We start from the raw sequence: 26,901 nt of genomic DNA on the forward strand, positions 1-26,901 counted from the left end.
AGAATCCAAGCCATGATGGCCATCTAAAATTTCCTCTCATTTCCTGATTTAATTCATGTGAGACTCTTTTGCCCAATCACCACAAAGCTGGCACCATATGCAGGGTCTCATTTTCAATCAACCAAGAAAAACCAACTGAGCAGAATGGAAGCAGCATGAACAGACTCCCAGGATGGAGAGTGGCTCTGATATGTACAGTCACATAGCAGTTAATTGATATTAGAATGAAACCTTAGGACGCCTGCATTTAGAATGCTGGAGCATGATGGCCACTGGGCAAATGCACTCAGAGTGACCGAGTGGGAAAGGGGCCATGCTGGCGTCCACTGCACTCATCAAAGCGGCCTCATGGAGAGGGCCAGGAGGGCGGCTACCCACAAGCAGTTGTGAGGCCCGTAATGCCAACAGTGCTGAGGCAGAGAAATCCTGCTCCACATGGAATCTGGCCCTGCTAGGTGGTCCATCCAGCCATTGAAATGGAAAGACAGTGACTGACCCTCATGACCTAGCTATGCAGGCAGAAATCTCAAAGACCCAGATCTTCTAACCATGAACATGCTTTTGCAAAGTTCCCTGAATTCAATAAACTTGGTGATAAACTAAAATTTCCCTTAGCTCAATTTCCTATAAAAAGGATGTGTTAAAAATGTATCAAGTGCTAGGCTGGCTTTGACAAGACAGAGCAGGAAAACCTGTCATCTCCACATCACCAAGGAGCCGAGAACAGTTCTTACCGCCTGATGCTATCAACGCCTCTGCAGCATCCAGTCCTGGGGAACTGGCCCCAGGACCTGCTGGGGCAAGAACTGACAGGACAATGACGCTCTCCGTACCAGGAGGGAAACTTCCACAAATTCCAAGTCTGATACTAGGTATAGAGGTCAGATCAAGACCTAAGTTTGTCACATTAACTTACAGAAAAAGTAGCCTTTGGCCCAGCTGGCATTGCTCAGTGGTTGAGCATTGACCTATGAAACAGGAGGTCAAGGTTCTATTCGCAATCATGGCATATGCCTGGGTTGCAAGCTCCATCCCCAGTGTTGGGCATGCAGGAGGCAGACAATCAATGAGTCTCTCTCATCATTGATATTTCTCTCTCTCTCTCTCCCTTATCCTTCTTCTTTAAAATCAATATATATATTGATTTTTTTTTTAAGAAAATTAACCTCTAGTGGAGACTCTGGAATGAAGCTTCCTTCTAAGCCACCAACAATGGACTGGATGTTTGTGTCCCCCCAAAATGCATATGTTGAAATTCTAGCCCCCACTGTGACAATATTTAGAGGGTGGGCCTTCAGAGGTGATTGTGTGATAAGGATGGAGCTTTTATGAAGTGAGCTTATAAAAGAAATCCCAGAGAGCTCCCTTGTCCCATCTGCCCTGCGAGGACACAGCAAGAAGATGGCCATCTATGAACCAGAAAAGTGGTTCTTATCAGACTGCAAATAGTATTTAATCTTAGAGGCTACAAACCGCACCATGTTAGAGAAAGAATCTGAGGCTCAGAAAAGTTCACTGTGATGCCTGAGATACTAGATTATCTAAGGCCAATATTAAAATAGAAATGGTGAGTAGCTACAATCTGAACACTCAATATCACAAAAATGTTCTTCTCATTGTATATAACGGTATACTAGAGGTCTAGTGCATGAAAATTCATGTATTCAGGGGCCGGGGGAGTCTCTCAGCCCAGCCTGCATGCTCTCACAATCTGGGACCCCTCGGGTGGGTCCAGTCCCATCACATCATGGCTCTGGTTCCCCAGAGCCTGCGGGCAGGGAGAGGGACCCAGAGGCCAGACTGATGGCATCATGGCTCCATTCCCACAGCTCCCTTCTGCCGCCGTGCCACAGGCGGCCAGGACCTAGGACTGACTCCTGCTATGCCAGCTGGGACCCTAGCCTGGTGTTCAGTCATTCATCTGGACATTAGGTCATGACAGATCCTGGCTCTTTATATCTTATATATTTACATATGAGAGGGGGGGGGGATATGTCTTAGGAGGAGACAATATTTTGACATTAAAAATGTTATTCACTTTGTATCAAACATATTCATATTGCATGTAATCTATAAGCAGTGGTAAACCAACTATAATTTGGAATAACTAATTAAGCTTATCGATGCCAAAGTAATATTTCTAAAGGTTACAACCAAATAATAGCCTTTATTCTAAAACCCACAAGAAGAGTGAATGTGACACTATAAAGAAATAGGACTAGAATAAGTTAGTCATTTGATTGTGTTGGTTTCATAACTGCTGATCTATATTCAAACTACTGAAATAGCTCATTCTCTGTATTACTTTGAAGCAAAGCCATAAAAATGCATTCAATGAAGGCTTATTCCATGGATTCCATCCTTTCTGTTTACCATTTAACTTCTTTCAGAACTATCTAAATTATACCAATCTACTTTTTTTTAAAAAGAAAATATGGTACAATCTATCTGACAATTTACCAAGTTCTTATAAACTGTACCAAAGACAGACTTTCTGGCACTCTCTAGAGGCTCAACTTGTGTCTCTGAATGATCTCCATGGAACACTTGGTTCTTCCTGTGATGTTGTTAATGTCTTAGTAATTTAAAATGAAACAAGTATTCACAAGTTATGAGACATGAGGAGAAATGAGAATAAAAGTCAATGCGGTAGTAAAAGCTTTCATTGGAAACTTTCCTGGTTTATTATTGGGAAGAAGAAATGATTAAACATTTTTAGAGGAGATGGGAAAAGTAGTAGTATGATTTGATTTGATAATTTCTAGAAATGTTCTGCAGAAACCTATTCATTCCTCAGTAGTTATTCAATGGTCTCTTGCCCATCTGTACAGAACTCCTAGGCAATAACATAAAAAAGTAAAAGGTAGTTCTAAGAAATTTATAATGTGTGAGGCAGAGCACACTTGTGCACAGATATTTAAGAATTCATGAATATCGTGACACTACCTAAAATGACCTGAATTGACACTTTAACATGGAAACAGTTGCTCTAACCCATGACCATTTTTTCCAAACCAAACAAGGCAGCCAGCAGACAGTGAATTACGGTGCATCTGCTCCCACAACCAGGGCATGGACAGAGCCATATCCTGAGAAAGCTAAGGCTTCTTCTCACTAACCACTATATTTTTACCTTTCAAAGTGAATTAGGTAACAAGGATATTTCATTGACTCTCTCTGAGTTTTCCATCTAATCATAAACTTAAAATAAAAATTACCATATTGCATATAAATCACCTCTCTATTCTGAAACAATTAAGGACAATTGGATGGGACTAAAAATATGGCATCTCTTTAATTTCTGGCAGAGCTGAATGGCCAGCTCTATTCTCTTGAAAAAAAAATGGAAAAACTTCATCATGTTTATGATTATATATATGTAAATATATATATCTACACATATATATGATTATATATATAAACCTATATATCAATATAACCATGATGATTATATATGTAAACCATGTATATTATATATGTAAATATATAATTGACTGTAATATATATATGTACATATATACTCGATTGTAATATATAATCTTTCAACAAGGTGATCTGGGTCACAAATGCATTTCACAGAGAAGAATTCTATTTCTAAAAGTGTACAAGTTTAACACAATCATAGAACTAAAATTAATTTAATCATATTCCTTCAACTGACTCTCAATACACACACACATATTAAAGTCATATAAATATTTAAACAAAATAATGGGCCAGCTTTACATAGAATATAACTTTGAAAGAAACAGTCCAAGAGTGTGATTTGGATAAAAGATTATCTTAAAAACATACCATGTATTTGTAACCATTTAATAATGCTATGGATTGAAACAAGTATTTAAAACTAACACTGTTTTGCTTTTCTCTTTTACCATTTCAGTTGACCTTAAATTGTAAACATTTTCTAAAAGTTAGTTATCATGTCGCTAAGTTAACTTTTAAAAGTAATGAATTGTCACTATACATTAGACATAATAGAAATAAGCCATATTGAACATGCTGATATTTGATCCAGAAAACATGCTGAATTCTCTTTATAGTTTTGATAGCTAATTCTAAAGTTCCTTTAGGATTTATATGTAAACATCCATGCTATCTGCAAATATTTTTAAAGATTTTGGTTTTTCCAATTGTTTTTTCCATCTTTTCTTGTCTTATTGTGTTGGCTGAGGACAAAGTGGTGAGAATACCTCTTCTTTTGTTTTCATGATTAAAATAATACTATAAAGCTAAATATTCAGTATTACTTAGGATAAGAAGAATCTCCTTAATTGCTAGTTTACTCAGAATTATTGATTATGACCTAGGGTTAAAATTTATTGAAGACTTTAAAACACTGATTGAAATGACCATTTACTTCTCTCCCTTATCTGTTACAGGAAGCAATTATAATAACTGCTGGCTGGTCCATAATGGTGCCCTCAGGTCCACCCTCTACCTTCCCAACTCTGTCCTATATCATGGGGTTGCCTTGCAGGCAGTTTTCTGTGCATCTGTAGCTTCCTGCTGACTTGAGCCAATGAGAGGCCCTGAGAGGAGGCTGGAGACTGAGTAGGAAGACACTACAGAGTATTACTCACCCTTCCCCTCACTTCCCACAGCTTCTGACAGCAGCTGCACCCTCTCCACGGCTCTGTATCCTGCTGGATGGGCCTCTCCCACTAGAAAATCCAGAGCTAATATTCTTGAGGCCATCATGTCTTAATCTCAGCACTACTGACATGTGTGTGTGTGTGGGGGGGGGGGGGCATATAATTCTTTGTTGTTCTTGAGTTACTTCTCTGCTCATGTTTGAAGTCTCAGCTTTTCTCTCAACTATATAACCAATACCCTACATTAAATTTCTTCTGCTGGAAAAGTTGTGGTCATCTGTGACTGAGAAAACAAATCCCTATTACTAAAGCATGCTTGGATTCTTGGGACTGACTTTAGATGCATATTTGTAATACTTGCCTTTTATCTGCTTCCATTCATTTTACTTCATTGCCCATTTTTTTCTAATGTATTGAGATGAACACATCGATTATTAATAATCAATTGTTATTACTTTCCAATATATAAATGAAATGCTAAATAGTAGTCTCTATATACTCCACTAACTACTTTCTTTGAGTTTTGCCATTTGCTGTTTTAATTGCTATTTAGTTATAATCACTTTCTAAAATTGATTATGATGTTTTAAAGTTACTATCTGAAAGTAATTTAAACTATCCTTATAAATCACGCAAAAATGAAATCATCCATATTCAATTTGCAAAAGAAGAAATTTTCAAAAGATAAAGTAATTTTTAACTCTCAGTATTACTAATAATTGCATATGCTTGAAAACATTCCCCAATGCTTATGGTATCTAGAATGAGAAGTTTGTATTTCATATTACTGCCCAATCCACAGCTGGAAAATAAATTTGGAAAAAAAAATTCCTCATTTTCAATAAAAATAATTATCATCATAATCATTTTATATTGAAAAATATCAGTGATCTTTAATTCAAAGACATGAAAGAATCAAAATGTGAAGGATAACGTTTATTTCCCTTGGGGAAAAGTACTATAGTGCAGGGAAATAAAAAATACAATTTCAAATTATAAACATCAAATTCTATAAACTACATATAAATCCATCTAACAAAAAAATACGTAAGCACCAAAGAGCAGCGTGCAAAATTGTTAGACTTTTTATATGGTGGAATCAAATCAATACGTCTTGTATAGAAGAAAATAAATGCAGAAGCTTTCTATTCAAGCTTGCTTCCTTTAAAGGAGCTTCGCAGGATAACTTAATTTCATACACACTAAGAGAGAGGGACACAAAAGAAACAGAAATTTTGGAAGCAATAAAAAACATACTCAGAATTGCGATTATATCTTTCCTGAATTGTTTTTTGTTTTATAGTTGAAAAACTGCATTAGTGGGGGAAGAAGGGGAGGAAAACAGACATTGCTTGGGGCAATGGGTGCATGACGCAGTGTGCACCTAATGTCTTACTGAGTTGTACACTTGCAACCTTTTGTGAACCAATGTCATCCTAATAAATTCAATTTTTAAAAAACTACATTAGTGTGTATGAACAAAGACGGTATAACAAAGTTATAAAACATCTATTTATATATATAAAAGCCTAAACAACCATTACATCCAGTCGACCAAACGACTGGTGGACTGGTAATTATGACGCTTAATGCAGGAGCTACCCTGTGGTGGTCAGTGCACTCCCACAGCCAACCTCCCATGGCTGGCCAACATCCTGCGGTTCCTCCCCACCACCGCTAGCCCTGTTCAGCCCGATGGCCCTGATCGCCCCAATAGCCCCGATCACAGGCCAGGCTGAGGGACCCACCAGTGCACAAATTCGTGCACTGGGCCTCTAGTTCTATTATAAATACTGCACATTTTCCTCATTTCTTGTTCCCTAAAGAATTTCTTCCTTGTCTTCTTCGCTCTCCTCAGCAAGATGTGCCCTTTATTGTAAAAGTTCGCTCACTTGTCTCCAGGATGTAGCACTCCCCAGAGAGGAGGTCAGGTCCAAGTTGGGCAGGGTTCAGAGGCTCCTGAGAAACAAACAGCATTTGTGCTTCCGTTTATTCCCATCTCAGGGTAGGTCCATGCTTAGAGAATGCAGGGAAAGCAATGGTTTGGCAGTGTTCTATCACTCAGATCTCAAACTGTGTGTAATCGTATCAGAAAACTCTTCTACAGCTTGTGCACCTGCAAAAGGGACTGGGAGTTATTTCCAGACCCTGAGCTGAAGTTTGTAGCTTAAGACTGACTAACCGTAATTTGGTATCTATGGTTTTGATGTTGTTGTTGTTTTCCAGATATCATTTCCTAAGAGCCATGGCAGGCTCCCTCATGTCAGCAGCTGCCTGGCACTGAGACTGATTCCTGCCCAACCTCCATGCTGCCTCCCCAAATTTCCTCAGAACCCAGGAGAAAACAGGGACCCCAGGGAGCAGGCAGCGCGTGGATGTGGGAGGACCACATCTGCAAGGTGCAAGGAGAGATGAGGCCTCCAGGGAGTTTCACCACCAGTGTGGATGTCTCAAATTAAGAACATTTTTCATTTCTGTCTCAGCAATTACACTGGAAGCTTTTTCCAGGGCTCTTCAAGGCCTCCTCACTCTTTGATTGCCTCTGCCAGCACCAGCCGCCTGGCGCAACAGAGCTGCCTGCAGAGCAGTCTGTGGTTTCCATGGAGACGGTGCCCACATGGAGGGGGATGGAGAGGCGAATGCCAAGTGGAGCAGTCCAATCTGACCACAACACCCTAGCTCCTGAGGTCCTGGAGGTGTTAGCAACCAGGTCAAGAAGAACAAGGAAATGACTCAGATGAGAAAGAGAGATGTTTAGAATTGGCAAGTGTCTTTGGATAGGATGCAATGCTTCCACCAAAATGAAATGCAATCAGGTCTTCAAGTTTATTTTTTTTTAAAAAATGCTATATGTGCATGCATATGCATGTATGTGTGCATATAGGAAAATTTTGTCTTCTCTTAACATCTGGGCACAGCATTACTAGAAAAGTGAATTTTCATGGAAATACTGAAAACCAGCAAGATGACTTTGGAGTGTGCAACCATTTAAGTTGAGCATGTTATCAGAATATTTATTTCTGATCATGATTCACACTTTATTCTGTGCCATTAAAGAGATGCTACTATTCATTTCCTCCTATGTTTATACAAAATCCCGTTTTTATTTTACGTACAAGCATTCTGAAGCAAGTTTTGTTTGCTCATAAAAGCTGTAGGCTCACACAGGCTAGCCCATAAAGTTAAAGTACTCAGTTAAGCAGCCGACATTTTTTTCTCTGATGTGTTCAGGGCTGTTCACCAGTATCCCATTCTCCCCATTCTCTAGACATACCATAGGATTTGGGCTCCCCTCTCCCTCTGAAGCTGAGCTTGGGCATATGCTCATAATTCACTCTGCTTCTTGGAATAGGACTGAGTGACAGATGACCTAGCTTTTTACTTCCCTTTCTTTACCTCGGTGATCATGGAAGAATGTACTGAGATGCAAGAGACATTAGCCTGGGTCCCTCAGTGACTAGGATCATCTAAGCCTCCATTCCCACCTTCCACTGACCCATACTGAGGATGTACCAATGTCTACCCGTTTTTCATTTTCATGTTGAGATTACATTTATTAAAGCTAGGATCAGGGAAATAATGGAAGGGCTTAAGATGGAAAAGGCAAGATCATAGCAATAGAAATGCAGTAACTGCTGAAATTTGGGGTCTTTTTGTTAAAGCAGCATAACCTAGTTTATCTTAGTGACTCTACAACCTCCTAGTTCAATCACAAAATCTGTGATTAAGGTATTATGTGCATTCATATGATGTATCTAGACAATTATGACCAGTTTTCTCTTCAAGGTCACAGTCTGACAAATTAGCAGATGTTTAATATAAAAGAATATATTAAATACTCCATAGTGAATAAAGAATAAAATTTCTATAAGAGTTCACTTTAGGCTGAGAATAAGACTAGAAGGCTTAGTGCAAGAAAGTAGCATTTAAGAATAGTGATGTTGAAGAATTAATAAATCAAGAAGAAGGCCTTCTACTACAAGTAAGGTGTGTCTATGACATACAATAAAAGTTCATCAAGTAGTACTATTGTTATTATTTTTTATTTTTATTGGGGTCCTAGAGAAAAAGATATATAGAAGTATCAATGCTGAGAGAGAATCACTGATGGCTGCTTCCCACACCCCCCACACTGGGGATGAGCCCAAAACCCGGGCATGTACCTGAACTGGGAATTGAATTATGACCTTCTGGTTTATAGGTTGACATTCAACCACTGAGCCACTCCAACCAGGTGTTATCATTATTAAAGCCAGAAAACTGTAGGGCCTTTACTGGTCAAAAGACTCTGCCTGGGAAGGTCCAACAGGATCTGAGTCGGAGAAAAACAACTTTATTTTTTCCCCTAAAGACTCCATCAAAAAATTAGTAGACTTAATAAATGAATTCAGCAATGTAGCAGGATACAAAATTAATGCCAAAAAATCTATGGCATTTCTATACACCAATAGTGAACTTACAGAAAGAGAGACTAATATATTTTTTTTTAGTATAAGTGTGTCCCATGTAATATTTGCAACATACTTACACTAAAAAAATAAAAACAACTATTGTTTATTGCAATTTGAATTTAACTGTGCGTCCTATATTTTCATTTGCTAAATCTTGTAACCTGGTGATAGCACAGCTTATGTAGCTTATGTAAGCTGGCTAGTAGCTAGGTGTTAAAGTTATCAGTAAGATGATTCATAAAATAAGAACTACATTTTTTGGTTTTGTAAACTGAAGAAGGTAAAATTCCCATTTATTTATTAAAACATTTTCAAAGCAGATGATGAAAATGCCCTTTACTTATCTAAAAGCCACATATTAAACAAAATGCATTGAGAAATTTTGCAAATGTATCCATATCAATAAGTCATCATCAGACAAAATAAAGTAGGTTTTTTTTCTTACTGCCTTTTTTTTTTTAATTTAGAGAAATGTTCTCCCTTCCTTTATCCTAATCATAAAGGAGATGAATGATTAAAAAAAAAAGATAGTTACTGCTGACCTGCTATTTATTAATTAACAAATCAATTTAATAACAGTTCGAGCCTATTAAAATCAAACTTAAATGTCCTATCTTTTTCTGAGATGTCTGAAAACTTTAAACATATATTTTAAACCTTCTAGCGCTAAAAATTAAATTAAAAAAATAACCTTTATCTTTTAGGGTAGTTTTAGGTTTACAGAAAAGTGGCAAAAATGATAGAGAATGCCCATATACTCCACACCCAATTTACCTTAGAAACCCTTTATGTTAGTATAATACATTTGTTACAAGAATGAACCAGTAGCAGTATCTTATTATTATCTAAAGGCCATACTGTTTTCATATTTACTTAATTTTTCCTTAAGTCCTTATCCCATTCCAGGATCCCCCCTCGAGGCCATATCGCATTTAGCCCTCATGTTTCTTGGGACTCCCTCTGAGTGACCATTCTGACTTTCCTTATTTTTCATGACCTTGGGAGTTCCAAAGAGTGCTGATCACTCCTAGATGTCTCTTATTTAGGAGTTGCCTGATGTTTTTCTGGGAAATTATGGTACATTTTAATGACCCCAATGTAGTGTTACCAGCACAACTAGCCTAAAGTAAATGTCTGGACAAGACTCGGGAGCTTCAATTATATAAATGAATGGCATTCAAATTTGGGTTCTGGCATCATTTAGAACGATCAACTGACATTTTACTAGTGAAGTGGGAAAAGAGAAGTTTCATGAAAATATCAGAACATCACATTTGTTTGTCCTTTAAATGAATTCTGTGCAGCTTAAAGGCCAAAGTTACAAGCCTAGAGGTAGGCCAAGAAAACAGGAAAGATAATCACTGATAAACACAGAAAGAATAGTGACCTGACCTGTGACAGAATAACAGCCTGCATCCTGCTGCCCAGGGCCAACAATACCCGCTGACAGTTCTTTAAGTGTCTCGGGGACGTAAGTTAATTCTTTCCAGCCTTGCCAGCCTTAATCCAATCAATGATTTCCCCCATGACCCAAGAGTTGGCACGTGTCCCATGGTACTTGAAACACAAAAGAATTTGAATCTCTAATTTGTTATTAACCCACTAACTGGTGAATTTCAGGGGAAAAGTATAGATGTAATTTTGCAATGATTAATTAGATTAATCTCCTTGATTAATGAGATTAATGATTAGGTTTAGGTTGCCATTTTGTAGGTCAAAGGCAGTTGCATGCTAGCAATTTCAAATGGTTCTAAACAACACTCTCAACAGCACAGCTATGATAGACCTGGGTCTGCGTTTTTCAGTTTCCCAAAAGGACTTGTAACTAACAGGCTTTTCGAAGCATGTACTACCCTTGGTAAACAATCAGGTGTGAAAGTTCCCATTTCCTTCTCTGCATAAGACTTAGAGCCAAAAGCTGAAGTTATCAGACATCACGCTGAATGTCAACAATGCAACTGAGTATTGTGAGAAGGGGCCAGACTGCCACCTTCCACCAAGCTCATGGGGTGACCAGCATCTGGGCATGCACACAGATGACACACTTTCAGTGACGAGTCCCCAAACTGCTCTCCAATACTGAGCTATGGCAGTGATTTTAAGTCATGATTTACAGACAGATTCAGAGTTAAAGATGCAGAAATATGTAGCCAACGCAGTGCTCCAAGAAACAACTTAACCCAAATCGTTGCTTGAGTAAGTGGCAATAAATTAAGAATCAAAGGAACCTATTTAAAAGAGCCTCCCCAACCTAATGATATTAGTTCAATAACTGCAAGAATTTCCTGCATATGACTAAAGGCATAGCTGATTGAAATCAAAAGAATGGGGGTAGGGGGGTATTTTTGTGATAGCAGCATCCACACCTGAGATATGGAAGTTGATGTAAGCAAAATACTTCTTTTCCCAATAATATTAACTATTTCTTGTATGTGATGAAATAAAAGTAAACATGTAATTACTAAAATACCACTATTGAAGTCACATAAATTGGCTGATATTTTATTATGTAGTCATTAAAAAATTCCATATCCCTGGCACTAATATTTACTCCTTATAAAACAAATAAAATCTTCAACATATATCATTCAAGGTCTTATGTCAAGTGTGAGGTTTGGATCATTTTGTATTCATTTCAAATAATTAACTTTTCTTTCAGTTGGCAATATTCCAAATCACAAATGGCATCTTCAATTTAAATATAATGGGAAATGTAATACAAATTCACCTTGAGAAAATAAATCCACTCCTGATAATTATATATAATATTTTCATAAGTTTTCTTTAATAATACCAATAACTATATATAATATTTTTCATAATTTTCCCTTGATACCAATACTTTTTCTTAAAATAATGTATGTCTTGATATTTTTTTTTAAAGTCTGGAAAGTTATCATTTAAGTCAACATTTCCCTTTATTTTATAGCCCACTATTTTTCTTTGCGATGATAATTATTGTTCTATGAAAACACAAACATGGTACAGATCTATTTTTTATTCTAAAAATAAGCTTAATATCCTCCAGCAGCACAATTCCTGGCATATTTGTATTTCATTTAATATGAGACAATAGGCCTTTGAAAACAGCCTGCTATACTTGAGGACACCAGAAATCATGCAACAACTGGCCTATACATGGAAACACACTATTCCATCTGTACATGGAAACACACTAGCTTATTAACCAATCACATTGATCTCTGACACTCAAGCAGCCATAGATTATCTTCTATCTTCCCATTTCAACATATTCTGTTTTATGACTCAATGATTATTCTATATTAATATTTTATCCTAACTGGCCATCCACTTAAAAGCCATATATGTATTTAATGTTGGTGAGTTTCTAACTGTACTACATCAGTATAGGATGAATTTTAAATTAATTTTAATGACCAACCTTCAAAGAGGAGATGGGTCCTGTGGAGGAATTAGCATTAGATTATGTAGGAGATGAGGCCCTCATGAGGAAACTGGTGGTCTTATAAGAGGAAAAGAGGGGAGAGAGAGAGAGAGAGAGAGAGAGAGAGAGAGAGAGAGAGAGAGAGAGAGAGATGGACCAAGGAAATGCTGAACAAGGACAAAAAAAAAGGGCAGCTGTCTGCAAGTCAGGAAGATAGCTCTCACCTGGAACCAAATGAGCAGGCGAGTGAGCAGGCACCTTGACCTTGGACTTTCCAGCCTCCAGAACTGTGAGAAACAAGTATCTGTTGTCTAAGCCACCCAATCCTTATGGAAGCCTGAACTAAGACCATCTTTTAGAGCAGTGGTCGGCAAACTCATTAATCAACAGAGTGGCAAACCGCGAGCCACTGCTTGCCGACCACTGTCTTAGAGTGTTCTCGTTTCCTTCCATAGTCAGGTTGCACCATCACAACAGACAAGCCATTGGACACATTTTCCTAACTTCTGTGACTGAGGAGAACATGGCATATTCTCACATTTGGAATGAGGTAATATTTATGCATGGTTCTCAATTATCCACTCAGTGCTGCTACAGAGCAATCTATAGACCTGCTGTCAAATGTTCTATCATCTTCTCCTGGTGATCCACAAACAGCTTCCCAAATCTTCTGACATGATATTCTGTATAACATCACACATCTGCACATTGCAACACCTGCAGTCTCATACTGTATCTATATATTTAGCTTACTATGCACAGGCAGCTTAGCTTCTTGAGGATGACTGCAAACTTTTCATGTGCAAAGTGCTGAGAACCATGTGCATATACAGGGATAACCCAACTTCCTTGACTGCCCTTCTCAGTGCCTCCTGGATGGAGAAGCAACCCTACCTTTTGCCAAATAACGAGCAATATCTATCATCAAAGACATGTTAACAAGGAACATATCTATAATAATAAAGAGTAATATGCTAATTAGACTAGACATCTTCCAGACGACATTCTGGATGTCCCTCCTGAAGAAGCTGGGGCTGGAGAGAAGCCAGCTGGTCCGGGTGCCCATGGGTGGCCCAGGGGAAGCCAGCCTGGGTCCCGGGTACCTGCCGGCGGCCAGAGGAGGGAAGCCCGCGTCCCAGGTGCTGGAAGGAAGCTAGTGCTCACAGCCAGGGGAAGGAAGGCCTACTCTTGCACCAATTTTTGTGCATCGGGCCTTTAGTAGGTAAGAATGTTCCACTTATACTAAAACTATTCAGCAGAAAAACTGAAATTACTCCAATAGCATATGAGCAGCTATCTAAGTACTAGAATTTTCCCTTATGGACCACCAAGCAATTCAGTCCAAAAAGTAAAAAGAAGAAGAAAAGTACTCGGGCACCAAATATAGTGGTGTAAGCATAAAGGACATTGACAGAAACTGTGAAAATACCTGCATTTAAAAGTATCTTCTTCGCATCAGGACTGAAAAACGCATCTAGCCACCACATCCTGGACCTGCCGATTAAGCTAGAATGGTGACTAACTGTGAGAAATAGCACGTGTTTTAAAACTGGGGTGAATATCAACTAAGGAGCTTCTCAGAATAACCGAACGTGACAAATGCTACTCTGGGTTCAAAAATCTGTTGTTTTCAAAATGCTGATCCTCACTCTCAGAAGGTAAAATATGGGAAAACATTTGCAACCAGTAGCATGCCATAAAACTCAAAAGAATCATTTTGCTTGTATTTCCTCCAACACCCTTTTCAACACCAGGCAGCACCTGATCAGCTGTCACCTTGCTCTCCCAGTTGCGACTGCGTGTCACCTGCCATTCTGTAGATATAACTGCACCCCTGTGAAATGCATACTCTGTCAGGCCACCAGGAGGAAGCCACACACTCATATATTACATTGTGTGAAGTATTTGTGTAGAGCACTACAACAGTTCGAGTTCTACAGCAATTACTGCATTTTAGTAGAGCTGACACACAGAAGAAAAGAAAGAATGTCCTGCCTATGATGGGAAACGGCCACCTGCATTTGAAACCCTAGTTTGGAAAGAACCAAAGTAGCTCACCACCCTTCAGCCAGAGGAACTGGCTAAACTACGCGGATGGGGGCAGGCTTTCCAGCTCTGGAGTAGCATGCTATTCGCTGCTATTTATAACTCCGTGCTTCTTCAAAACTTATCATCGGCACAACTTATTGAGTGAATGGATTAATCAATGAGCAATTGATGAGCCCATTAAAAAAGTTTTGTTGCCAAAACTAATTCAAGCTACTCGCTTCTTCTTACTTAAAATGTCCACACTTGTCACTAGGTGTTAACCAAACTCCCACCCCCTCTATCAGAGTCAGCAGAACACAGTCTTCTGTGCCCACAGGCTGTACTTGCCAAGGAAGAAGGGATGTCACCCATCACTCGTCACCCAAGCAAGTGTCTGTCTCCCCAGCCATCCTCTTGCTGCTCTCCTCTCACACTCTGCTCCTTCCTGGCTCTCACATGGACAAGCTAAGGGCGCCCATGAATCTGCTCAGCTAATCAAGAACTATGGACTCACTATACAATGTGTCTGCAACCTGCCATCAGCCACAGAAGGAAGATTTTAGGTGAGTAAGAAAAAAAGATCCATCTCTGAAATTGCTATAAGCATGACCAGCATCTCCTCTTGAGTGGCTCCCACATGGCTACTCATCAGGAAACACAATGAGGGACAGGAACTTCCCTTCTGTATTTCCTTCAAAAGTTTTGAGAAGAACCAAATTAAAGGTTGTGTTTCATGACTTGCCCATGATTTCTTTCTATTGACAAGCTCTAGTTAGAGTGATGAGAATTCTCTGAAATTCTGTTCAAAGTATTTAAGGAAACACGCTCAGAAAATGGAAGCCAGCTACAGTTCACACTTCTAAAACTGTTCTGATAAGCCTCCCAGGTGCCAGACTCGGCAGCCCACCAGGAGAGAAAATAATATTCTGGGGACATTTGTGCAGACTTCAATCTCTGAGGAACAACAGGGCTCCGTTCTACTCCCCCTTTAAACAGTGAATATCTGTACAAAGGGAAAAACACACAGAGGAACCATTTTCTGAGCTATCTGGTATGACAATTTTTTAAGTGGTATAAAGCGATAACAGGAACTACTTCCAATGATGAATAAAGGAGAATTCTTCCTATGGACAATATCCAATGGCATACCTTTACAACTGTGGGATATCTTATAGCCATTTAGTAACGGAGGTCAGAGATTCAGCTTTACATTCAAGGAAATCTTTGACTCCATCTCATACAAAAAACAAACAAAAAAGTAGGCCGGGCCTTTGCATCTCAGTTGGGTGTCATCCAATACACCAAAAGGTCTCCAGTTCTATTCCCTGTCAGGGCACATGCCAGGGTTACAGTCTTGAAAACATTTAATTCTCGGAATTAATCTCAGAAATAACCTGATAAAAACTATTTAGTTTCAATCACAGCATCATATATACTGGCAGAAAATACCCCAAAGTAGCAAGTTATTTAAGTAATGTTACAGAAAGTATGAAATCCAAACACTAAAAATGAATACCAATTAAAAGCCCCCATACATGTTAAAAAGTAACAAAGCAGAATATGATAAATCTTTTAAATAAAAATGTGTAGGGGTTAGCATTTCTGATTTAAAAAAAAAAAAAATAGTTATTTCTGGGGCCTGAGCTTATGCATAAACTTGAACTCCTTTTTTTCATTTTTATATTTATAAACAATTTTAATTATGTTTTTATTGATTTTAGAGAGTGGAAGGGAGAGGGAGAGCAAGATAGAAACACTGATGAGAGAGAAACATCAAATTGGTTGGCTACCTTCTACTCAGGATGGAGCCCACAAACTGGGCATGTGCCCTGACTGGGAATTGAACCAGTGCATGGGTCAATGCTCATCCACTAAGCAACACTGGCAGGGCTATAGTTTCAAATTTTTAATGAGCTTGTATTCTTTTTAAATCAGAAAAAAAAAACATACACATTTTTTTTTTTTTTTGAAAAAACATAGTTCCCTGCTCTGGCTGGTTTGGCTCAGTGGACAGAGCATCAGTCCTGGGTTTGATTCTGGTCAAGGACACATACCTTGGTTGCAGGCTCCTCCCTGGCCCCGGCCCTGGTCAGGGCGTGTGCAGGAGGCAACCAATGGATGTGTTTCTCTCACATGGATACTTCTCTCATTTTACCCTCTCTCTTCACTCTCTCTAAAAATCAATGGGGAAATATCCTCAAGTGAGAATTAAAAAAAAAAAAGAATAATTCACTCAAGTGCCATAGAGTTTTCAAGAAGACATCAGCTTGCTAAACCTACTCAGTATGTCTCAAATTTAAAAAATAGAAAATCTAGGTATAGGCTTGATTAGAGTATGCAGAAGATGCACTCCATGTAGACACCCAGCAAATTAATGAAATTTGTCCCAAAGCAAATATATAGTATTATTCTCAAAAATTTAAAGATATGCTTTTTTTTCCACAAGCAATATATCAAACTATGATATATTTGATGAAAATATAATCTAAAAAGAACAAAACACTGTCATAAATGCTATGCTCTTGTGTTTGTGTGGATACATGTGTGGTATTATATTCAATATGGTATTTTGCCTTGACTTTCTTCTTAACCTTCAGTACCATGAATACTTCCCCTATAATTATTCTTTGAAAAGATAATTCATAGCTGCATAACCCTTCTTTGGATAGAGGTGCCATGATATATCCATGCACCTACTATGAATTTCATATTATTCTTTCCAACCCAACTCAAGCCAGATAATCTCATCCACACAATATGTGCCCCTGACATCCTGCACCACCTCAGGTCCTGGGTAAATGTGACATGATTTCTAGTCTCTGAGACAGCCCATAACCCTGGTGTGCCCTTCTGGAGAACTCCACCCCTGCCTCCCTCACCCAGAGACTCCAAAACAGAAACATGCTCATCACCAAGGACTGTGTTAGAGAAGCGAGACTGAATTTTGGTGCTCTTTTATAGTTGGGAGACGGTTTGCTGCCAAAGAAGTTGCTCTTCCTGGAAATTAAATTATTCTGTGTTATTGAAGGTAATAACTGCCATGTTACTCTAATGTTTGAAAGTCCAAATAAAATATTTGAAAGAGAAGAATAAAATTTTATTTTAAGAAGCGAGTCTTTTTTTTGGTTGAGTAGCCATGCTCATCATCAAATAAAACATCATGTCTATTTGAAAATTCAATTTTTTTCTTCTTTATTGACGGTGTCCATGATTGCTCCTATTAAAAGTTAAAATGTTAAATGACAGCCAAACTCTAATTATCAACACTGAGGGAGAAAGTGCTATGGATAAAAGCTTGCATGGATCATCATTTATATATGGTTTGGGAAGTCAGATTTTGACTTTTTCCTTTTTATGTCTAATTCTCACTACTTCCAAAGACTTCCAATTACTGGCAGTCAAGATCTAGCATGGGGAGTAAGGAAGAAATACTGAGAATGAGTTATTATAAAGCTGGCAATACATAAATCAGTTGAATTTCATGGACCATACTCTCTATAAATCAGTCAGGGCTTTAGACGCTCCCCTGATAATTCCTGATATGGTGTCAAAATACCATGAAATATTTAAAAAGCTCAAGTACTAAGCAAAATACCGTGAAATCTATTTTATCCCAAATTCTACAACTAGAATTCTTTGTACACCGTGTCACTGAGGATCATTTCTTCCTGACTTGGGATGCTTCTTCCTTCCTTCCTTCCTTCCTTCCTTCCTTCCTTCCTTCCTTCCTTCCTTCCAGGTGAAGGGGGCTTAATTAACAAAATAGTTTGGGCCTTGCCCCAGCCCTCCACGTTCCCTGACTCTGAAGAATAAGGGACCAGGATGGCTTATCTTCCTTCTTCCTTCCTCTGGAGGTCTCTCTGCCTAGAGAGAGCAAGGCTTGGGCTCTAAAGCTCAGAGGCAGCTCTGTTCCTGTGTGTGTGTGTGTGTGTGTGTTGGGGGCGGGGGGGGGGGGGGGGCAGGGAGAAGGCCAAGGGTTTCCTGGGAATGTCCTTTGGCACCATACCAAACTACATGGAATCAAAACTAGCATTTCACCTCTTATGGCCACTCCTTTATATTTTTTCTTCCAACTTTCTCAAAACCTGGAAGGTTCAGTGGGGTTGATATTTATTGAGGTCCTTAAAAATACCAGACAATCCACATTTCTACTCATTTTATAATTTAAGGTAAATATATACCTTTCTGGTTCGTTTTGTTGCATAAGATTATGAAGAGGCTCCTAAACCAAAAGAATTCTAATATATAAAAACCCAGGGTCTGTAATGTTCAAAACGACAAAGGCTCGACCAACCGGAAGTCAGTCCTGCAGTCAGTGCTGGGTTGCTGTGCGGACCCAGCACTGACTGCTGCAGCTGTAGGCACGGTGACCCAGCACAGGCTGCTGAGGGGGCTTCGGACCAGGCCGAGCAAGAGGCCTGGAGAGAGAAGAAGGGTCTGATCTATAGCCTCTGTGGTGGCAGTTGATCAGCCCTTGCCTCTTTCTCTTGGGGCCTGGCCAGCAGCCATGCCTCTCTTTCTTTCAGGACTCCAAAGGGGCCTCTCTGATCAGACACAAAGACAGTCCCAGAGACAGACTTCCATAGGAACCAACCAATCAGAACTAAATTTGAGTGAAGTGCTAGGAGGCAATGGCTACTTAGGAGGTGGAGCTTTTGACGCTGACTGGCATAGAAACCGACCAATCAGAACCAAATCTGGATGAAGCAAATGGCTGCCTAGGAGGTAGAGCTTTTGAAGCTGACTGGCTTAGAAACTGACCAATCAGAACCTAATCCTGTTGAACTGTGAAGTTAGAACCTAAGGTGGGGGCTGAGGAGGGATTTTAAGGGCAACACCTATTTGGTGTAAGGTGAAGAAAGCAGTTCAATTTTTTAATGACCAGTTTGGCAGTATAGTGCATATGCAAGCATTATGTATTTTTGTCTGCCAAGAACATCTCCTCCTGCTGAAAAAGGCCCCCTACCCCATTTAAGCAATCCTATCCTATATAATCTATCTATACTAATAAAAGGGTAATATGCTGTTTATACCGGGTAGACTGGCCATCTTCCAGACATCCGACTTCCTTCTGGACAAAGCCCTGGTGGTGGGGGCTGAGGCAGAGAGGGCAGTTGGGGACGAGATCAGGCCAGCAGGGGAGGGCAGTTGGGGGCAACCAGGCTGGCAGAGGAGGGAAGTTGGAAGTGAGATTAGGCCAGCAAGGGAGGGCAGTTAGGGGTGATCAGGTAGGCAGAGGCAGTTGGAGATAAGACCAGTCCGGCAGGGGAAAGCAGTTGGGGGCGAGATCAGGCTGGCAATGGAGGGCAGTTAGGGGCAATCAGGCAGGCAGAGGCAGTTAGGGGTGATCAGGCAGGCAGGCAGGTGAGCAGTTAGGAGCCAGTGGTCCCAGATTGCTAGCGGGATACCTGACTGCCTGGATAGGGACTAAACTGGCAATTGGACATCCCCCAAGGGGTTCCCGATTGGAGAGGATGCAGGCTGGGCTGAGGGGAACCCTCCCTGCACAAAAAAAAAAAAAAACCTCCCTTTGTGCACTGGCCCACTAGTAATTATATAAAACCTATTACTAAATGCATGCTTATTAATTCATACATATTTGATCAAATTTCTAGGGACAGTTGTGACAACCACATTAGACAAAACTGTTATAATAAGAAAAATTCCACCCTTACCTATAAAGAACAACATTCTAATTTTAATGATAGAATTAACTATCGCTGTAATCTAACACTTTAAACCAAACAACCTATATATTAATCTGTTTCGTATCACTCAAAACTTGCAGAAATTTTGAAACTTACATTGTTCTGGTCAAACATAATTGGCTCACCTGCCTATTTCATGCGAAAAAAAACAGAAAGGTATTTTATTATAGCATGTATTTTACTCTGGTAACTGATAATTGGCAGTTCCTACAACAACACATAAATTTGAATATAAATAACAAAATTTATTGTCAAAGTGTTTTTCTCACTGAAGATAAATTATCAACTGTTACACAGGTCACAGTCTATAGCAAATCCTCAGGTACTTCCAAGTGTTATTATTATAAAATCACATTGCTGAAGATCGGAGCTCTGCCTCACAGGAGAGGGGTGATCACGCCCTGAGAAATGGAGTATTTCACTGAAGCTACTAGGAGTGAAATGATATGTGAAAATGACCACTTATTTCAAAAAGGTACCAATGCACACACTTTATTTTTTTAAGAACTTGAGTATGACAGGAGGTGGAGTGGAGTGGAGTGGAGTGGAGTGGAGTAGGATGAGATGCTGTGGGCCTTCTATTTATTAGGTAAACCAAGTTTCTTTTCTTTGTCACAATGATATGATGATGGAACTCATTCATGCTCGTGGTTCTAAGCAGAGCAGACATTTAACATCTGACCTCAACCAAGAGTGATGCTTATTAAATTGTCTATATTATCCTTAGTACCATATTAATTATTGTAGAACATTTAATCTTAATCACTATCAAAGTTCTGCCCTGGTTGGGTGACTGGTTGGTTGCTGCATAGTCCCACAGACTAAAAGGTGGTGGGTTCTGGTCCCAATCAGAGCACATAGCAAGGATACGGGTTTGATCCCTAGTCAGGGTGCGTGCAAGAGGTGACCCATCTGTTTCTCTCTCTCGCCCTTCCTCTCTCTGAAATCAATGGGAATATATCTCTGGGTGAGGATTAAAAAACCAAGGCATTTCAAAGTTCTGCCATTTCTGACTATTAGGTTGAAATATTTTTCAATAATGATGTGCTGGGATGTGTCGTTTACTTTTTTTTTCACTTAAATATTTTATATATATATATATATATATATATATATATATATATATATATATATATATATAAAGGACTGTTACATTGCAGAGTAGAATATTTGATATATCGTATATGCAAATATACAAAATGAAGTATTATTAAAATATGGGTAGGGTGAGAATATTTCCACTTAATAGCCTTTGTTACAGAGTGGTGGCCTATAGAACATATTTTTATAATACATAAATGAAGCATAGTACCCATCTTAATATGTGTATATAGATTTCTTGTGTTTCTACAAATGTTTACAATAAACAACTTCCTTATATACTCACTTACTTTATCCCAAAACCTATCTTTTGTCTTATTGTACCCATTTTATAGCTAGTAATACTGAAGTAAAACCTGAGTATCACATAAATGGCCAAGGGCTGAGCTAAGAAGAGACTGAGCTAGGATCCATCCAAAGCCATTGCTCTCTCCGCATCTCTGCACCTACCTGAAACAGAATCCAAAAAAGCATTACACTTATATGTATTCCAATATTTTAATATTTATTGTAATATTATATATATTCATTGTACAGCAGAGCTCAAGTTTTCCCTAGAAATATATCTGACTTAAAATTACAATTAATGGAATAATAAATTTTGAAATATGTAATTCCTTTTACAGATAACTTTTCAAAAATCTCGCCAAGGGATACAGGTGAATATTTGTCTCACATAGGAAGCTTCTAGAAAATACTGTTTCACTTATTTAGCCATTTTTTCCAATTTGTCAAAAACTAATTGACACAGAGTATAACTTCAATATCCTAATATGGCTAGGACATTTCCTACAAATCAATTAACCATGATGCAGAGCTTGAAATTACACTTAACTGCTATGTGATCAAAAGATAAACAACTAGAGGTGTCATAACTGCATATTTTTGTTATCAGTCTGCACATTTTTAATGGACTAAAAGCACAGTATGATAAAATGCATCTGTGAGTTTCCTGTGCTGAAAGTACTGTTTGTGACTATAATTGGATTCATTAAACCCAACCAGGCAGTTTATTTAATCAGTAAGCTAGATTGGCAGACAATGTGATAGAAACTATTTATCTATGACATGTTTAATATTTTACATTAATATAAAAGCTGTTGCTTTGGCACATAATCAGATAAACTTGAAGCCAGCAACAAGTATCATGAACTCTTCCCACTCAAATTAACTCTCCTCCCACATCCACACACCAGGTATCATTAGCCATCGGAGTATGTAGCCCTGAGGACACCTCACACTGTGGATGAGGAAACCCAGCATGGAAACCCAGGGAGGAGTTTGACTTGTCAATCAGCCAGCAAAGACCCATTGTACTAAGTCATCTACAGAAGTACTGGGTTTAAAGATATCCGCCTGTTTTCTCTGGGTACCTTTTTATCCTCTGAATTACTGCGTTTAGGTGAAAGGACTCTCAACCAATCTTTATTTTTTTAAATTGAAACTTTTTAGGAAGAGTGATACTAGCATCGCTAATTACCTACCAAAAAAAGTGGACATAATAGTTACAGAGAAACAAGCATAAATGGATGCTCCTTATCTTCTTATGGTTAATCATCAGAAAAATCAAAGAGCACTTCGCAACATTTCCCATTTTATTTCAATCAGCTGGTTACAACCAGATGCATTAGTTCTTTCAAAGGATACTGGATTTATGGAAAACTGCTATAAATTATTTAAAATGTAATTTTACTGTTTCTTACATAAGGACAACCTGATGAAATTACTCTGGAGAACTCTTTTCTGCCTCATGCAGGCATACTACACAAAAGACAACTTTGATAAAGCGAGTTCTATAACGTTTTCAGGAAGAGCATTGTATATTCAAATGTCAAAACTAATGTTATATTTGAGAATATTATTACTTCTTTTTTTAATTTTAATGGTCATTATGAAAGTGATATTACCCTTAGAAATTATTTAACAAAAATATAAACTGCATTTCCAAACTAATATCATTTGAATTTCATTTTTCTCTCTGGTGAATCATTTCACTGGGCGAAGGAATTGGCCTGTATTCTACAGTGAAAGATGTGAAGTTGATGGAAACGCTGTAATTTGACAGTGCATGACTTTTATTACAATGAAAACATTAGCGACATCTACAATGATTAGGTTATACAACTACACAAACACACACCAAATTAAGTAACTTCATTCCACAAGGCTATGACAATTCTATTAAAGCAGCCACCTCATGTAACTCCCATAACTGCCATTCAATCAGGCACTCTCACTTTCAATCCGCAACATAACATAAAACCCACGTATACAGTATATGTCCTTTTTCCCATGCCTCTCAGCTGCTCTCTGTCTGCACACATAGGCACATTACAATATCTACTAGCCCTTTAAGAACCATGTTTAAAACTGTAACCTCAGACTCAAATGAAGAAAAGAGAAAAATGGACGTCTTTACATACTGCTTGTTTTTGAAAGAAATTTCATATCAAAGCAATGCAACGAGCAAAATAGCATGCTCAAAGTGCTCCTATAAAGTTCTCGAGTGGGAAGAGGTGAAACTAAAGCAATACTGGTAAACCGAATCACTCTATTCACTTAACTCACGCTGTACACACCTTCCTAACCGTTCTGCAATGCTGAGACGTGTTAGCTGTCTGATTACAGGACTCCCAAATTTCAACATCTGACTCCAAACGCAACTATCTCCATTCAAGCCCTCAGATCTTGCAACCCACAGACCAGTAAGGATGCCACTCAGCATTCTCCCCAAAACAGAGAAAATGGATTCTGCATGTGGCAAAGAGATTTCATAGCGGTTTAAAGCCGCTAGTCCATATTTGAGGATGTCCCCACCCCTATCTGTCACACTTCGAGAGCGAGGCCCCAGAATCATGCAGTTTCATCCCTGTAACTCGATTATGGCCCTATGAAACACTTCATGGGATTTTATAAGTGGTGCAGCTTCAAAATCTTTAAATCCCGTAGGTGAATTAGTAACAGCCAAGCGATGAACTGAACTACCAGCAGCAGCCTAAGCTGCGACTATAGGGATGCACAATGAGGTAACTCTTCGGTAGTTTTAGCACCTCCCTGTTTCCACGGAAGTCGCTGCAGAAAATCCCCAGCGTTTAGGATACTGGGCACACAGTTCCTAAAAGTGAACATCCCTGCCTGTCAGAGCCAGCACTATGTCTAACAGATCCCTTTTTCTTAAACCAACCTACTGACTTGATAACAGTAGGCATGCCTGTGACTACCACCTTTCAGAGCCAAAGCAAATCGGGTCTTTCAAAGGAGGCACGCAAGGGGGAACACATCTTAGCCCCACAACCTGCATTCTTTTTCTCTTTCCCCACACCCTGCATGGCCCCCACACTGACAGGGACACACAACTTTGGGCGTTTTGGAAGTAACTGTTCTTTGTGGGAAACACACACAAACACACACACACACACACACACACACACACACACGCACACACACGCGCACACACGCCAGCCATCACTGAGACTGTTTTCCTGCCATGCAGACCAGGGAGGCTGCACCACATCTAATGACTTAATTCTGAACGTAGTAGTGGCTCCAAGCGGCTGAGTAGCAATCGATGGAAACACATTACACCCCAGAATCGGAGGCAGGTCTGCAAAAAAAAGGAGCAGCTGCTCTCCTTTCGCCATGAATTACCGGTCACCCAAACATCGCATCGCAGTCTTCCCGCACGCAGTCCCCAGCTCTGCAAACCTGGGGTTCAGGCGGCGCTGCTTCCCAGAACCTCGCTACCTATTGTCAGGACGCAGAAGCCCCCGAAACCTGTGAATCGAGCTGGAAAAAAAAAAAAAATGCTTGCTCGGAAGCCGCTAAATATAGACCGAGGGGGGCTGTGGGGCTGGCAAGCGGCGGGAGACCCAAGACACAGCCCTGGATGCATAGGACTAAGTATGTCCATGTTGTTCTAGCCACACATCCTAATGACATTGAACATAAGGGCAAGAGACTGGAGGGAAGTCCTCCCCACCCCCACCCGTCTTCTCCTCGCTATGAGGGACGTCATGTATGCAGCGTGTATGTGCTGGACGGTGGCAGGGAGCAGTATGGTTAGCGTTGCCCTATATACGCCGCCTCCTCCTGGGGAGATGGGTGGCGGGGAGGAGGGGGAGCACGCGGAGAAGCCACTTGGTAAACGCTCCCAGCAAGACACTGGCCCGGGCCCCCATCCCAGCAGAGCCTCCTCGGAGAGGGGACCCGGCGCGATCGCGGTCCTCCCCCGGCGATCGGGACCACGCAGCCGCCACCGCGCCGGCCGGAGCCCGGGACCAACCCCCACCGGCGGCCGGGAGGAGGAAGAGGAGGAGGAGGAGGAGGAGGAGGAGGAGGAGGAGGAGGAGGAGGCCGCCGCGGAGAAGGACGCGCCTGGCCCCGGCTGCCCGGCGCAGGCAACTCACCGAACGGCGCGGCGCCCGGTTTCTTCTTGGCGAACATGCACCCGCCGCGAGCGACAGCTCCTCAGTCCGGGGCGGGGGAGGCGTGCGCGCCGCCGCCCGGCTTCAGGGCAAGGTCCTGACCTTGCCCAGCGGCAGCAGCATCCTCCGCTTTTGTTGTCTGGGCGCCGCCGCGGGACGAGGCTGCCGGCGGGAGCCGGGCGAGCGCCGCGGGGGAGAGGCGGCTCCCGGCGCGGGTGCGCGGCGCCCGGCCCGGCGGCCCCTCCGCGCGGCGACCGCAGCGCCCCCTGCCCGGCTCCGCGCGCTCCGCCGGCCCGAGCTCCCGGGGCTCCCGGCGGCTCCTCCGGACGCCTCCCCGGGCTCCGGGCACCGCGGGGCTGGGGAGCTGCCGCCGCCGCGCCCGCCGCTCCGCTCGGCCGGTGCCGCCACGGGCGCGAGCCTGCAGCCGCCGCGGCGCCCGGCGCCGAGCGCTCCCGAGTGCGCCCCGCGCGCCACCTGCGCCGCCGCCGCCGGCGAGGCTCCTCCCGCGGCTCCTCCACCTCCGCCTCCGCCTCCGCCTATGCCCCGGCGGCCGGCTCGGGCGCCCGGCGACTGAGGGAGCGTCCGCCCCGCCGCCCAAAGCTGCCCCGGGCACCGAGCATGCCCAGTGCCGCCGCCAGAGCGCCAGGCTTGGCAGCGCGCGTTCCACTTCTGGTTTTCCAGGCAGCAGGGCGGCAGCGGGAGCGAGGGGAGGAGGACCGGGCTGGGAGAGGGCCGAGCATCCTCGGGAGCACACGCCCTGGCCCCGAGATGGGAGGAAGGATGCTGGGGAACCCGGCTGGAGCTGGAAGGGACCGGGGAGGCCTGGGACCGGTTCTCCAAGGGCCGGTTCCTTCGTTTCCAAAGCAGATGCTGGCTGTTTGTTGTGGTGGGGCCACTGTCAGGCTGCAAACAAAGGGCCAGGGGCGGAGGGGGTTCTAGAAGAGCTTGTGGGTGTGCGTGCTGTTGGGTGCAGAAGGATGCTCTCAGATCCTGGGGTTCTAGAGCAAAGAAGGCAGGACATCCATCCGCACCCGGTCCCCCCCAACAGTGCCCGTCCAATCTGGCAGCCACCTCCAGTGCTTAGAGGAAACACGCTTTTCACAGATGGAAAGACTTTCTCCCTAAACAAAACCCCTCTGGTTTTGTATCTGGAGTGGAGGTAATCTTTCTGCAAGAAAACCCTTGTCT

The 26,901-nt window shown here is 41.2% G+C and overlaps 1 protein-coding gene across 5 annotated transcripts in view; it reads right to left on the reverse strand.

Annotated features, from left to right (window-relative positions):
- The window catches only part of CTNND2 (catenin delta 2), a 715,685-nt gene extending 689,525 nt beyond the window's left edge, over positions 1 to 26,160 (reverse strand). For all 5 annotated transcript variants that reach the window (XM_084880857.1, XM_084880856.1, XM_084880854.1 and 2 more), the window contains exon 1: positions 25,696 to 26,160. Coding sequence is in view for 4 of the 5 variants with exons in the window: in XM_084880856.1 (XP_084736982.1) it covers positions 25,696 to 25,732 (37 nt within the window). In the remaining variant the exon portion in view is untranslated. The remainder of the gene's footprint in view (positions 1 to 25,695) is intronic.
- Positions 26,161 to 26,901: the final 741 nt, after the last annotated feature.

This window comes from Pipistrellus hanaki (genome assembly GCF_964339955.1).
Source record: "Pipistrellus hanaki genome assembly, chromosome: 4".
Lineage (NCBI taxonomy): Eukaryota > Metazoa > Chordata > Mammalia > Chiroptera > Vespertilionidae > Pipistrellus > Pipistrellus hanaki.